Below are 16,269 nucleotides of genomic sequence, written 5' to 3'. Positions count from 1 at the left end.
CTAGGGCCTGCACCCCCCACCCCCCCCCCCCCAAGCTACAACCACTTCCTACAGCCAAGAAGCTTACTTGGTGATCCCCACACCCAACAAAATTAAACCACTACTACTACAAACGCACAAAGTCTAGAACCCTAAGGCCCTCATGATTACAACAGTCAGTGAATACAATGAAAGAAAACCTGTGGAGACTATATAACTATACCCACTCAGAACCAACGAATCCTGTCTAATCAACATTAAAGAGTATATTCTCAAGAATAAGAAACCAACTACTTTGAAAACTAAGCTCCAGTTAATATCCCACTGCACAGATAATCAACAAAGGGAAACAAAAAAGAAAAAGCAAGGAAACTTAACACCTCTAAAGGAGCACAATAATTTTCCATTAATAGATCTCAAAGATGAAATTCTTGAGATACCTAAAATTAAATTATAAATGTTTCTACAGAAATTCAGCACAACACAATAAAATACTGAATGCAATTTAATGAAATCAGAAAACCTGTATAAAGTCAAATGAGAAATTCAGCAGAGGTAGAAATTATAAAAAAGAATCAAACAGAAATGAAGCACTCAATAAATATAATTAAAATTACAACAGACATCTTCAACAACAGTTTAGAACCAGCAGAAAAAAACTCAGCCCTGCAAGATAAATCCTTAGATATCATCCAATCAGGAGAAAGACTACTAGAAAACAAACATGAAAAACAATGAGGATTTATGTGGTATAGTAAAATAAATAATTATTTGAATCACAGGTATTCCAGAAAAAAAGACACAAGGGTAAAGGACTGAAAACTTATTTGATAAAATAATAGCTAAAAACTTTTTAAGTATTGAAAGTGATACGGTCATTAAGATAGAAGCAGCTCTGAGCCATCCCAATAGAATAGAGGTTAAGCACCAAGTGGAGGGTGCTGGATTTTACATACCTGACCACAGTTCAAATCCCAACCCCAGCATCCTTAAAAACTCACTGGGTACAAGTGCATGCATGCATGCTCAAAATCCTGATGGGACGGGAAAATGGGGAAAAGGGATAGTGACACGATCATGTTCCTTTGAGAGGTACTTTTCTCTCTGGCACGCACATACTCTGACATTTAAAACAAGAAAAATGAAAAGAGAGGAAGCTCAAAGATTCAGCCCAAATAGGGGTCCAGAAAGGCATATAATAATTAAAAAGTCAAAAGATAAAGAGAATTTGGACTGCAGCAAGAGAAAAGTTATACATAATAGAAAACCCATCAGACTAACTATAGATTTCTTAGCAGAAACAATGCAGGTCCAGAGAGAATGGAATGATATATTCCATATATTCCAAATTCTGAAGGAAAAAAAAAAAGCTACTAAAAATACAATACTCAATATGCCCACCCTATAGAATAAATGGAGAAATAAAGTCTAGACAAGCAAAGTCTGGAGGAATTTGCTTTTGCTTTTCCTAACCTAGCCTCACAAGAAATCCTTAAGGAAGCCCTACATTTAAGAGCAAAAAGGCAATATAGAATGACTACCAAGAAAAAAAAATATATCAAAATGTATAGGTACACTGGACACACAAACAATGATGAACAATAAAAATAGATTTTTAAAAAATTAAGATCGAACTGTATACAACAAAGCAGCAATACATATGAAACAAAAACTGATAGAATTGTCAGAAGAAATAGAACAATTTACTAATATTATTGGAGATTTCAACACCCTTCTATCAATAATTGACAAAATTTAGTAGGAAGTCAGTAAGGACACAGTGGGACTGAACAACACCATTGATCAACAGGGTATAATTGACATCTATAGAATAAAGCCACTCCTCTCCTAATAACCAAGTTCTATTTTAAGAGTAGGTCTTTAAGTGGATTGCTTGATAAGTGAGGAGCTTAAGGGTGGATGTCTTGTGGTGTGTCATGGCACCACAGGGTATGTATCAATATTTTTCAATAGATTGCATGCAACACCACAGTAGAATAATATAATTCTATCCGTACAAAAATCATACATTAGACAAGTACCAGAAAACAAGACAGACCTCAACACAATAATATAAATCTTGTGTAATCATTTTTATTCTAATTATTACAAGGAGTGGGCAATAAAGTACAAATTTATAAATAAAATTCATAATATCGTAAGCAAATACCACCCATGGGAACAAGACAAAGACTGAGAAGGGATTCTCCACGTTAGAGAACTGGTCCTAAGTCTGAACAGTCATTACCCAAGTACATTGTAAAGTGATGAGTGGTTGTACTGTATATAACAAGAACAGAATATATAAAGTGACATGGAGGATTCACCGTGGGACCATATTATGACCCATTAAAATATGCCTTAAGCTTAAAAAAAATAGAAATTATACAAAGTATGGATGCAGACCAAAAAAAAAAAAAAAAAACCAGAGGATTAAAGAAGTTTCAAGAGAAATTTGAAAATATTTTGAAATAAAAGATGAAATGTATCAACAAGCGTGGGATGCAGCAAAAGCAATATTTAGAAAGAATTTTATGGCATTTAAGCATAAATTATTAAAAATAAAATTAATCATCTAAGTTTCTACCATAGACAACTAGAAAAAAGTAAATTAAAACCAAAAGAAGAAAAAAACACATAAAAATTAGAAATCAATCAAATTTAAAATAGGAAAGAGAAAAAAAAAGTTAGAATTCGTATGTTTGTTTTTTAATAAGAAAGAAAAAGAGGGAGAGAGAGAAAGGAATTTTTATAGGATTGCACCATGTCAATTTTCCTGCACCGCCTCCTAGCTAGCTAGGATTACATGCAGAAACTACTATGCTCAGATGTTGACACTGGTTTAGGAACTGAACTCAAGCCCCTCGTGCAGCCCCAGTCTCACATAACACAGCCCTACCAATTCTCACACTGTGCTTAGGCCCAAAAGCTAGCTTTTAAGAGCAGTAAAACTGACAAGCTGCTTGTCAAATTTAGTGTCTTAGTCCATTATTGTTTGCGAACAGATCTGAGTTTGGAAGATTTATAAAGGAATGGGGATTTACTGACTCACAGTTCCGATGGGCGGGAAGACCAAAGGTATAGGCTTGGCATCAGGCCAATCTACAATATAGCTGACAGAAGCAAATATGCAGGAGTATGCTGAGAAAGCATGTGCATGGTGGGCAGCTCTCTTACATGGCAACCAGCTCTCCTAAGTACTAACCCCTTCTCACAAGAGCTAGGCATCACTGGATCTGTGAGCCACCATTAATCTAATCACAACTGTCGCCTCCATGATGTAATCACCATGATCTGATCACTGCCAAACGGGCCTCACCAATTCCCAACATCAAATTTTAAAACGTGAACCTTTGGGGGGACAAATCACTATCAAAACCACAATGTTAATTAAGAGAAAAATACAAATTTCTAATATCAGAAATGAAAGAGGGGCCATTATTACTTATCCCATGGACATTACAAAAATAAGAAAATATTATGAACAGTTTAGCTGTATGGCCACAAATTTCATGAACTAGATAAATGGACCAAACTCCTCAAAGACAAAATTTGCAAAAATTCACACAAAAAGAAAAACAATCCAAACAGGTCTAAATCTATTAAAGAAATTGAATCACAGCTATCACACGTTGGGCAATGGAAGGAGATTCCCATGTGGTCAACTGGGATTCAAATCCCAGCCCTGGTGGTAAGACACAGGGCATGCATGCACAGGTGCCAGGATTCTCCTGTAATAAGACAGACAATTTGAAACAGAAGCATCACAGCATGACCCGGCTCCATTTGGAGGGGGAGAGGGTGCATTTTCCCTCTTGTCCATGCACACGTACATACTCATATGTTATGACTAAAAAGAAAATAATTTTTTAAAAAAATTAAATCAATCATTAATGACTGTCCAAAATAAAAAACACGACACTCACATTGGTTCACTGGTGAGTTCTACCAAACACATAAGGAAGGAGTTATAGTCATTCTCTAAAATTACTTCCGTAGGACAGAAGCGAAAGGAGTAATTCATAGCATATTATGTGGTCAGCATTCCCACAATACCAAGATCAAAGACATTACAAAAACTAGAGACTGATTATCTCTCATAAGTACAGAGGCAAAATCTTCAATAAATAGTAACAAGTTGAACTGGACAGTGATGTGGTGGTTAAGGCAGCTGGATCACACACAGTCGACTGCAGTTGGAGTCCCAGACACAGCTGTTGGAGAAACATGCTGAACACATGTATATGTGCCCAAAATCCCAAAAGAATGTAGAGAAGAGACAGAAGGGACTAAGGCATAACTGTTCTCCACAAGAGACGCTCTCTTTCTCTCACTCTTTCTCTCATGAGCATATGTGCCTTAACAAATTAACAAAAAACAAAACAGCAAATCAAAGTCAACAATATTTAGGATGAATTATACACACCAACCAAGCAGGATTTATTCCAGCTATTTAAAATTGGTTCAACATTTGAAAAATCAATTAATGTGATTTATCACATCAATGGGCTGAAAAAGAAAGAATATTTATTTACGGCAGTGTTATTTATGAAGGCAAAATCCTAGACACACCTGATGTCCATTAATAGGGGATATGTGTGAATAAATTATGGTAAAGTCACACGAAAAAGTATAAAACAGCTATTAAAAATAATGTTTCATTCTATACTCATCTAGTAAAAAGCCCAGGGTTACATTAAAAATCAAATTGCAGAGTAATGCCTATAATGACAACATTTTTGTGAAGAGGAGATAAAACACACACATATATATATATATGTTTGCCTGATACATCACGTTATTGTGAGCACAGAGAAAGTCCAGAAGCCTAAATGTTAACATTGGTTAAACAAGGAGATAGAACTACGTAACAGTAGAGAAGGTAGAAGAGAAAATATAAGTTATTTTCTCCTTTGTGCACCCTTGCTCGGTGTAAGACTTAAATCAACTATGTGGCTGAAAGTCTACAAGAGAAAGCCCAAAGTAGCAAATAAAAAGGAGAAAAGATCTCATCTAGGGTAAGCCCTCCTATTCTTATTTTGAAATTACAGACATCAAGACCTACCCTGCATAAACAGTCCATAATCATAATTACCCCTTCACCTTTTTTTTTTTTTAAGTTTTTGCTATATGGCATGTGTACTTACCAGAGAGAGAGAAAGAGAGAAATCACCTCCTATGGGAGATGGCCATGCTACAATCCCCTTTTCCGTCAGGATGTTGGGCACGCATGCACATGCACCCAGTGTGAGTCTCAAGCCACTGGGTATGGGACTTTAACCACACATCTCACCATGTAGGATCCAGCACCTTAACCTCCATGCCATCTGCTGGCCCTACCCACTTTAACTTTTTAAATATTCATTTAAAGTGTTCTTAGTGGCTAACCAACAAACCTCATTAGCTCCAAATGTAAAATACAGGCACATACCTTTCTTCTTCAGAAGAATGGATGTTTTCTCCATAAAGAAGTAAAATAAGTCCTTCTTCAACAGAAGCAATTCTTGCCAAGATATCAGCTATGTGAATTAAAGCTGTTTCAGAGCAATTTGGAGCAGCCTGTATATTAAAAAAATAACAAGACAAATCATATAATTTTATGACATGCTAACACCAGACGAAAATTCAAGGGTGGTATGTAGTCTAATAAAGTTATATTACCACAACAACCTAAGTAATGATTTGTTTGGCTATGAAATAATATGCCTGAATTAAATGTGTCATCAGATTATATTCTTTTACCAGTCAGTTGATGAGGCAAATAAATAGATTTTTCGCCCAAACCAGTTATTGAGAATTGCTGCTCCTGTTACAGTTTTGTATATAATTCCGGTTGATGAATATCAAAGTCCCTGTTTCTATTTTTCATTTTACTTCCAATCCACTGGGTTCCTGTATATCTGAAACAATTATATATAATATCTGACACACTGCCATCCTTTCCAAGGGATACCATTCCCTCCCATACCCAACCGGGTCATGAGTGTACACCATAATAGGAACAGCCAATTCATGTGCTGGCCAATAGCAAATGTCAGCTACTATGAAAACAAACTAAACCAATCATATTCCTCACTTTTGATTTTATGTACAAGTACTAAAATGCCTTGGCCGATATACAGCAAAACAGCACAGAGCAAATACAGAAACCTGGAGAACCATGTTAATGCAGAAGCTTATCTGCTTACTTCCTATTCTTTCTGAGGTCTGCTTATTTTTCAACCCCTGCATAGATGCCAATGCACATTCTCCGAAATAAATCTGAAAATGTATACTTTACAACAAAAAGAATCTAATAATTTGTTGAGTCAGAGTAACTAGTGATATCAGATATACTCACCTAAAGAAGAAATCTGAATTATATTAGATAATCTATCACTTCCCATATTATATTTTCTATTTTAATTTTACCAAAGGGCACATATGCCCACCAAAGAAAGAGGAAGACAATGAAGTAAGAAAGCATAACCCCCATGGGGTATGGTTACACTGCAATCACTTCTCCTTCATTTTTTTCCTTCCCTCAAAACCTAGGGCATATACGCATATACACCTGGTGTGTTTTTCAAGCCACTGAATCTGGACTCCAATTGCAAGGTTGGCCATGTAGGATCCAGCTGCCTTAACCACCATGACACCATCTGGCCCTAGGTATCTTTCTTAAAACAACTTCTTGGAGGGACCAGCAGTTAGCATAATGGCTCTGTTGCTGGAATACCATGTAGTCAACCGTGGTTCAAGTCCTGGACCCAGGGGCTTAAATTCACTCCGGGCGCGTGTGCGTGCATGCCCAAGATCCCAAGAGGAGAAAGGAAAAGGGACTGTGGCGTGGCCATCCCCCCTGGGGGATGATTTCTCACTTTCTGTCTCTATCTTTCGAGTGCATGTGCCCTATAGCAAAAAACTCTCAAAAAAAAAAAAAAAGAACAACAACAACTTTTTGGAGTCAGTTAAGGTGCTGAACTCTCACAGGGCAGACCAATATTCAAGTCTTAGATCCAATGGCTTGGAAATCATGCAGGGCACGTGTACATGCATGCCCAAAATCCTGAGAGAAGAATGAAGGAGAAGGGATTGCAGTGTGGCCATCCCAGCTGGGAGAATATTTCTCACATTCCCTCTGTCTTGGGTGACTACATGTACTCTATAGCAAAAATATAAAAAATAAAACAAAAAACCTAAAGCATTTTCCTTCTCTCATACCTGTACATACATATATAATCTTGTGTCACATATATATAAGAATATATATCCTGTCATGCATATTTACATAAACTTTTTAAAAAGCTTTGTATTCCTCATTTTAAATAGTTCTTCTTACAGGTAGGTTCGCCTCTACTATCAATTTCCTTAGAGGCAAAAAAAAAATCATGCCTTACTTTCGTATCTGCAGCACCTAGCACAGAGCTAATGATATAATAGTGGCCCCAAAGGAAGGGTGATGCTGGATGTCTTAGATACTATGTGGTAAAGGGCTGGTCTCCATAAATATCAGTAGTTCAAGCATAATATAAGTATAATTACCAAAGTACATAAAATGAGGAAAAAAAAAAAAAAAAAAAAAAAAAAAACTCGAGACCAGCAGTAGGCATAATGGCTATGTCACTGGACTATCATGCAGTCAACCATGGTTTGAGTCCTCAACCCAGTGGCTTAAACTCATGCCAGGTGCATGTGCATGCGTGCCCAAGATCCCAAGAGGAGAATGGAGGAGAAGGGATTGCTGTGTGGCCACACCCCCTGGGGGGGTGATTTCTCACTTTCTGTCTCTCTGTCCGTCTGTCTTTCTGAAGAGTGCACACACCCTATAGCAAAAACCTAAAAAAAAAAAAAAAAAAAAAACCTCTACAAGTGAGAATGGAGAGAAATTTCAGATAAACTCTGTCTTGAAAAAATGACTTTTTCATGTGGACAAAATTTAAGATTTTCTAGGATGAGGAAAAGTGTATAAACATAGGTAGATATAATGATATTTTGTAGAAGCTGCAAATGTTCTGTTATATAGTATAGAAAATAGGAGACTAGAAAATAGAAGTTAGTAAATTTCAAGATGAATATTTCAATATTTTTCTAGCAAGCAATAAGCAGGAAAGTGGCTTATATATCCTTAAAAAGTCAATGCTGAGAAACCTAAGTTATAAGTGGAGGATATCCTGGAAGACAGCAGGACTAGTAACAGAACCAACTCTGCCACTTGTAAAATGTGTGACCTAAGTAAGTCACTTCTCTCAGCCTTGAGTGTGATCATTAAATTATATAATGCAAGGGCATATATTGTGCAAACAAACTATAGAGACTGTTCGGAACTAGAACCACATATACAATTGCAATAATAGCTCTTAACATAAAGCACAGTGGTCTTCAAAAAATAACCCTATTTCCATGATCATAAAATTGACATTAAAACAAGTAAGCAGGCCTGCCTCACAACAGGGGTTAAGCACTGTACATGGAAGCTGGATCTCACGTGGCTGACTACAGTTTGAATCCCATCTCCAGCAACTTGAAAAACAAACAAGGCACATGTGCCCAAAATTCTGACGAGATGGAGAAACAGAGGAAAAAAGATTGTAGTGCTGGCCATAACTCATTGGAGAATTTTCTCTCTGGTAAGCGCACATGCCCTTTGGCACTAAAACAAACAAACAAAAAGACAAAATAATTAACAAAATATGTATAAGATTCATTACATTTGCAAGACAAATAGCTTCTTAATAAAATAATTTTACTAAGTTCTTCACATTAGCAGATCAAGTCTGATTAAAAATAAAGACAATCAGGATGTTGCATGTACTTTTTCCTACAGTATCATAACTAATAAATCAATCAACTGAATAAGCTATGATTTAATCATCAAAATCTATATCAGCACAAAATAAGCTCATATAATGGAAAGAAAGCATAATAAAATATTTCAAATAAAGCAAATTTAGAAATAAAGTCCTATTGAATATTCACTAATAACCAGTTAAGAGACTCTTTTTCTCTTCAGTAAATAATACCAACCTCAGTTCCTTTCATTAAATTGTGAATAGGCTGAAGGAGTGCGTCTATCACAGTAGTAGTATACAAGCATTCAATCGCACATTCTTTTTGATCACAGAGTATCCTCAGAACTTCAGTCACCATACTTGCAGGAGAATAATTCTCTGATAAACAAGAAATCTTTTTAAAAATCAAAATAGTAAACATTACATTCTTTGTATTACTTTTATTTTTGTGTTAGGTACTGTTGTTCTAAAAAAGGTCAACATTGAGGCTAGTGGGTGGCACAGTGGTTAAGGAGTTGGACCCCCATATAGTCGACTGGAGTTCAAGTCCCGGATCCTGCAGGTTAAAACTCACACCTTATAAATTTTGCTATAGGGCACCAGTGAATGCATCCTCAAAATCCAGAGAGGAGAATGGATGAGAAGGGATTGTAACACAGCCATCCTGCCCTGGGGGATGATTTCTCATTTTCCCTTTTTTAGGCTATTCTCTCTCTCTCTAAGAAGTGCATATACCCTATGGCAAAAATCTCTCAAAAAAAGAAAAAAAATAGGTCAACAGCGAAGTTAACTTAATATTTTTATCGGTTTTAATTCAGAAATTATACAATTAAATGCCCAAAGGTCAATGTGTTACCAAATTATAACCTGAAACTTAAGGGGATCTCATTTAATCTAATATGTTTTCAAGTTAATAAAAAGCAGATAAATGACAATATGAACATCAAAAAATAAGATTATGCACTATTTGACATTAAATTGCTGCTCACTACTGAAGATATGGTTGAATTAAACACAAACTTTTTCTCTTTCTAAAAACACTTTCACTTGTATTCTGTGTGTTGAATATTCAAGTATTAAGCCTAATAGAAAGTTAAATGAGCATTATTAAAATGACACCATAGACAGAAAAGAAGGAAGACAAAAATAAACTTTCATGGAAACTGATATACTCCTTGCATTACCATAAAACCAATAAAGATACTGAGCATGTTTAAGATTTGCTTTTAAAATGGGTAGAGAAAAACATAAATACACATAAACGGAACAGGGTTAGAGAAGTCAGTGAAAGGTGATTTTTAATTTTACAAATTAACATATTTTTTAAATATTTGACTAATATCCTCACTACCATAATGTTTAATGTAAGACTGTCCTAGAAAGGTATAATACTAAACTTGATAAACAAGTTTTTAATTTATATTACAATACTCTATACTCAATGAATATGCTGATTTTATGTTGATAGCTGACAAAGAGAAAAATGGAAAAAAGAAATTTAGTGATTTTTCAACCAGCTCCAGGTAAGAAAGCTTGTTTACAATAAGAGAATTTTTTCAAATTTTTTATTTCTTCCATGAGAGAGGAAAGAAAAGAAAGAGGGAAGGAGAGAGGGGAAGAGAGAGACAGACAGGCACTCCCAACAAGGTCTTCACACCACGATTGTATTCCCAGCCCTAGTCACCCGGGATCCCAGGTATCAGGCACAAGCATGCACACGCCCAGAGTGTATAGGCAGATCTCAGGAACCTGGAGCCTTCTCAGACGGCTTCAGCATCACGGAGTGTTGTATTACCACTGCACCACCCTGGCTGGCCAACAGTGACAGATATCACTGATAAACATATGGCCACTCATTCATTCACCTAATTGTCTACTATTAACTGAATGCCCACTAAGTGCCAGGCACTATGCTGGGCACTAAAGACAAAGAAGTAAACAAGACTAATACAATCCAGTAGATATTATAATAAAGAGGCTAAATTTTGTCATAAAGGGAGCATAGTATGTTGTAGGAACAAACAGCAGGGGGACCTAAGCTAGTACTTTTTACATGTAAATGTACAAATTCAGAAAAAAGTCTGAGAACCACTGTTAGGATCAACAGGTTGTTAATAATTGCATAGGTTAAAACCTCCTAGTTGGATAGATATGGAAAAGCACTGATATGTGGCCCAAACCATTTTTTAAATTTTATTCACGTGAGTTCTTCTCAAACTTGTACCAGCTTTTCATTTTTAGAGTACATCATGGTTTTAGAACACTGTAAGTCTACGCATTGTTGGTGTGTTTTGTTACCACAGGGCGGGTAGCACCATGCCCTAGGGTGTTTTATTACCAAGTGTTTTACTTTGGATAAATTTTCATTCATATTTAAAAGAAAAACAGTAATTTATCTTTTACATGTTATTTTAAAACATTTTAATAAGCCAGTCAATAGTCATAAGACCAAAACGCATTTTATACTGAAAAAATGTAAAGGTTTTTTCTGTCCTTATTCTCCAATGTATGAAGACCCTGAAAAAACTAAAGTGTTGGATATGAGCCAAAACAAGCTAGCTGATCAAAACATCCTGGAAAGTGTGAAGGATAGAAAATAGCAAAAAGAACACATTAGTACCTATCAATCAAACCTTCCTTAATATCATTTCTTGAGAATATTTTGATCTTAACAAAGAACACTAAAATTCTCAGCAAAATGATTCTGAATGAAAAGGCTATAGATGAGAAATATTTCAAAATATCAATGAACAAAAGTTTCATGGCTTACTTCAGGAACAATGTAATTTCTTATGAATATTGTGTCTTTTTTTTTAAAGAGAGATCTTTGCGATAGGGTATGAGCACTCATTTGAGAGATAGAGACAGCAAGAAATCACCCCCCAATGGGTATGGCCATGCTGCAATCCCTTCTCCTCCATTCTCCTCTCAGGATTTGGGGCACATATGCACATGAACCCAGCATGAGTTTTAAGGGTCTGGGACTTGAACTGCAGTCGACTACATGGAAGTCCAGTGATCTAACCATTATTCCATCTGCTGGTCCTTCAATACTGTTTCTTAATGAAACTTATTTACCAAACTAGGTAAGTCACTCAAAACTTCTAGATTACAGAATGCTTATTTTAGATGTTTTGTACTCTCTATTTACAATAAAGGCAGAATTACCTGAATGTACAGATGATGCCATCTTTGGACAACTTGGTGAGTAATAGATAAGTTGAGTAAACAGAACCAGCAGATCTGTAAGGGATACTGAATCTTTAAAAAAAGAAAGAGAAAAAATTAATTTCTAGCACACATTTACAATTTAGTTGGGGGGGGGGAATTATGCTAAAGGTCACACATGCATGCATGTTAGAGACAGAAACAGAAAGACAGAAAGCAGACCCCAATGGAGCCTGGTCATAATGAAACTCTTTTTCCTACAGTTCTCCATCCTGTCAAGATCCTGCACGTATGGCTCGTGGCATGTTTTTCAAGCCATCAGGGCCAGAAACCAAACGCTGGTCAGCCATCTGGGATCTAGTTTCCTTTACACAGAGCTTCAAACCACTGCATCATGAGGCAGGCCAAACTTAGAAAAATTCAACCAAGCCTCTATCCAACAATATGATTGAATTTTCATGTAGACTACGATGCATCCAGGCAAGACAGCTGTAATTCAATACAGAAGACTCCAAAAGATATTACATAGTAAGTTCGAAGACAGCAAGGGATATAATAGGGACTATGTGAAGGTATTTTTTACCATCCATTTTGTACCAATCACTTAATATAAATTTGCAACAGGAAGACATATGAGTCCAATGGCTGGCTGCTTGAGTTTATTCAGTCAGGAGTAGTAAAAATTCAGCTTAACATGTTGGTACAGCTAACTTCTCTCTCTAGCACTGTAGGACAGGGATCAGCAAACTTTTTCAACAAAAGACTGGACAATAAATATTTTATGGGCCAGCAGATGGCGTAGCAGTTACACGACTGGACTCCTACATGACTGACCACTGTTTAAGACCGAGACCCAGTGGCCTGAAACACAGCAGGGTGTGTGTACACGTATCCAAGATTTTGGGAGGAGAATGGAGAAAAATGGATTGTGGTGCGGCCGTGCTCCCTGAGGAGTGATTTCTCAGTTTCCCTCTCACTGTCTCTGTCTCTCTCCAGCAAGAACACATAATCTAAGGCAAAAACATATAAATAAATAAATATTTTAGGCTTTGTTAACAAATGGTCTTTGTCATAGATATTCAAATCTGCTCGTGTAGTATTAAGTAGTCAATGCACAATAGGCAATGAACAAGTATGGTTGTTTACCAATTAAACTTTATTCATACATGCTGAAATTTAATTATATATTTTTCACTCACCACAAAACACTCTCTCATTAATTTTAACAATTTAAAAATATAAAAGCCATTCTTAGTTCACAAGTATACAACTCAGATGGCAGACCAGATTTGGCTTATAGACTACAGTTTAACAACCCTTCCTATAGAAACCTGCATTAGAAGATTCTGGTAAACCACATATGAAACTTAAAAGTGAATGCTGACCTATGTTAAAATAATAATAGAACAGACCTCACTGAATTCAGTTTTGAGATGACCTGTGACATTTGATAAAACAAAACAGAGATAAAAGTCAATATAAAGTACTGAAAAGGTTATAGATGATGAACATATTAACTTAAGGTGAATATCTGCAATGATACCACAAGTATACTGTCTATTTTTATAAAGAACAACAATATTCTATAAAATAGTAACTCTTACTGAAAGTTCTCTGAATGTATATATAAAACAAAAAGGAAACAGTTAAAAGAGAAAGAAAAGTATTTGAAATGAACATATTCTCTAATGAGGTTCAGCAAACTACAGCCATTGTGGCTTAATTCTATAAGTCTCGCAAGCTCTGAATGGATATATACTTTTTAAATTTTTAAAGGATTCTCAAAACCCTGTCCAGATTCATTAGGAAGATTTACAGGATTCAACACATAGTCATCCTAGTAACTATGATTTACCATAACAAAAGGGGAAAAAATCAAAGGGAAAAGATGTATAGGATGAAATCCAGGGCAAAGCAGGTACAAATTTACAAGTGTCCTTTCTCCATAGAGTCACACACATATACCTAATTCTTCCAGCACATGTTGTCTATCAGGAACACTCATTAGATACACATTGTCCAAGGTTTTAACTGAGGGCTAAGCACATAAACACACTCTGCCTAGCACATACCAAAATCCTGAACTTTAAAAGGAAAGCAGGTAATGAGCATAATTTAGATTGTTTGCAATTTAAGTACAGTGATCAGTGAACAATTTAGGCACTCCTAGCAGTTATGGGGATAATGGGTGTGATGGTTAATTTTGAGTGTCTACTTGACTGGATTAAAGAATACTTGAAAGGCTATTGAAACAATGTTTTTAAGTGTATTTGTGAACCTATCACAAGACTGGCATATTATTCAGTGGGTAAGAGAGGAAAACCTGCTTCAATGTAGGGGGATGCCATCCAATCAGCGGGGTGCACAAACAGAAGTGACATTCTGTTCCCTCTCTCTCACTCGTCTTTCCTCTAGAGTGCACCATGTGCTCTACTCCTGCACATTTGCCTGTTCCACTCCTGCTCCCCGACTGATCCCTTGGCTATGATTATTCCTGCCAGCTCCTGGATCCTAGACCTCTGCAGCCACACAGAGTCCAAGTTCTTTAAACTTTGGACTCACCAACAGCCATCTGAGGGTCCTCAGTCCAGCAGTGCCTAAAGCTCCCTTTGGGCCTTGGGTTGGAACTGCATTAACTTCCCTGCTTCAGAGTCTCCTGAAGATGCCTCTCAGGCCTCAGAGTAAAATGCACCAGCTTTCATGCTTCCGAGTCTTAGAGCTGTTTCTCTGGCTGCAGACCTATTGTGGGACATCTCCACCTTATGATCATGTGAGATATTTTCTATAATCCCTTTTTTTACACACATATCTATCTTGTAGGTTCTATTTCTCTGGAAAACCCTACCCAATACAATGCCAGCCACAAGCCAACCTTGTAAGTAGGCCTTTCCAAGGAGAGTCATATCGGGCCTGCTATGTTAACTCTTTTTTGTGCACATACACATACAAACACATGCACAGAATATACAACAAAGATAGTATGAGGCCCTCAATGCCCAAAATATTTACTATCTGACATTTTACAGAAAACATTTGATGATCCCTAAGTTGTAATACACTCTTAGTATAACATTTTAAAGAAAATAAGCAAAATAACTAACAGCAGATAAAGTTTGAGGAAAAAATATTTAATGAGACTTACAGTAAACGGACTATGATAATATATCAAATAGTACAGGGCTTTGCAGTTTATGAAATAACATCCTCAAACATCATTTCTGTGACCACAAAAATTCTGTGAGTCCAACATTACTGATATTATTCCATCTGACCACTAAAGAAACCTGATACAAAAAGTTTAAATGACTTGCCCAAAAGATTACAACTATTAATAGTTTACAGGGGAACTAGCACTTAAACAAGGTCTACTAGTTCTGAATCTGTCTGAATTAAATATGTCTAGGATTCGGAAAGGCAGAGAGAAATATAACACTAAGGGCCAGGGAAATACAAAAGACCATACAGCAATACATACTGAAAACTAAAAACAAACAATGAAACAAACAAACATATACTTCAAAGTGTATGTTATCAGTAGACTGAAAGGTATATAGCAAAGTACCTTAAAAGAGACCATGCAAAATTTCCAAGTGTCAATAATCCTTAGCATATATATTTTAACATATCTCAATTCGTTTCTCCTAGTTGTGCTTACCTTTCCTATTCTTCAGCTTTATAGGAAATAGTTTTCTGCCTTGTGTATAGATCAATAATCTTCCTAATAAGCACAGTGAATGAATAAAACAAATATATTGTAATTCTTGTCCTGAGTAGTAGAAAGTTTTCTGTTTGTTGCCTTAAGAGAAGCAAACAAGAACACTTATGTTAGTGCCATTATACCTGAAAGTATTTGTCTTATTCCCTTCTGCACATTTAACAAGGCTATAGTTTGTAATGGAGACACTATTGATGTAATATTTTTAATTATTTACTTTCTTACTGTTTCCCAAAATCCTTTTAGGCTAAAACTTAGGAAAAGCAGTTAGAACATTTGGAAAACCTCAGAAAAGTATAATGTGCTTACAGTGTTCATATAAGCCTTTTACTCATTTTAGTTTGCTACAGTTATGTCACCAAAGAGGAATATCAAAAGTAGGTTAAAAAAAGGGACAAAGTCTTTAAAAAAAAAAAAAAAAGAAAGAAAAAAGATAGTTACTATTTAATTCTACCATTTTTTAAAAGAATTATTTTATTTAACTTTATTTATTTATTTATTTATTTATTTTAATTTGACCAGAGAGAGTCAGAGTGAGAGAGAGAGAGAGAAAGTGAGAAAACAAGCCACCAGGTCCGGGACTTGAACCGCAGTTGGCCACGTGGAATCCACACCTTTAACCACCATGCCACCTGC

General features: G+C 36.0%; 1 protein-coding gene across 1 annotated transcript in view; it reads right to left on the bottom strand.

Moving 5' to 3' along the window:
- Positions 1-16,269, bottom strand: part of TBC1D32 (TBC1 domain family member 32) — a 226,089-nt gene that overhangs the window by 160,313 nt on the left and 49,507 nt on the right. The window contains exons 13-16 of the mRNA XM_027769471.1: positions 15,574-15,714; positions 11,919-12,011; positions 8,986-9,128; positions 5,411-5,538 (exon numbers count right to left, since the gene is read on the bottom strand). Of these exons, the coding sequence (XP_027625272.1) occupies positions 5,411-5,538; positions 8,986-9,128; positions 11,919-12,011; positions 15,574-15,714 (505 nt within the window). The remainder of the gene's footprint in view (positions 1-5,410; positions 5,539-8,985; positions 9,129-11,918; positions 12,012-15,573; positions 15,715-16,269) is intronic.

This window comes from Tupaia chinensis, unplaced genomic scaffold, assembly GCF_000334495.1.
Source record: "Tupaia chinensis unplaced genomic scaffold, TupChi_1.0 Scaffold149798_1, whole genome shotgun sequence".
Taxonomy (NCBI): Eukaryota; Metazoa; Chordata; class Mammalia; order Scandentia; family Tupaiidae; genus Tupaia; species Tupaia belangeri.
Note: the sequence above shows the minus strand (reverse complement) of the source record. Positions and strands in the feature narration are given on the sequence as shown.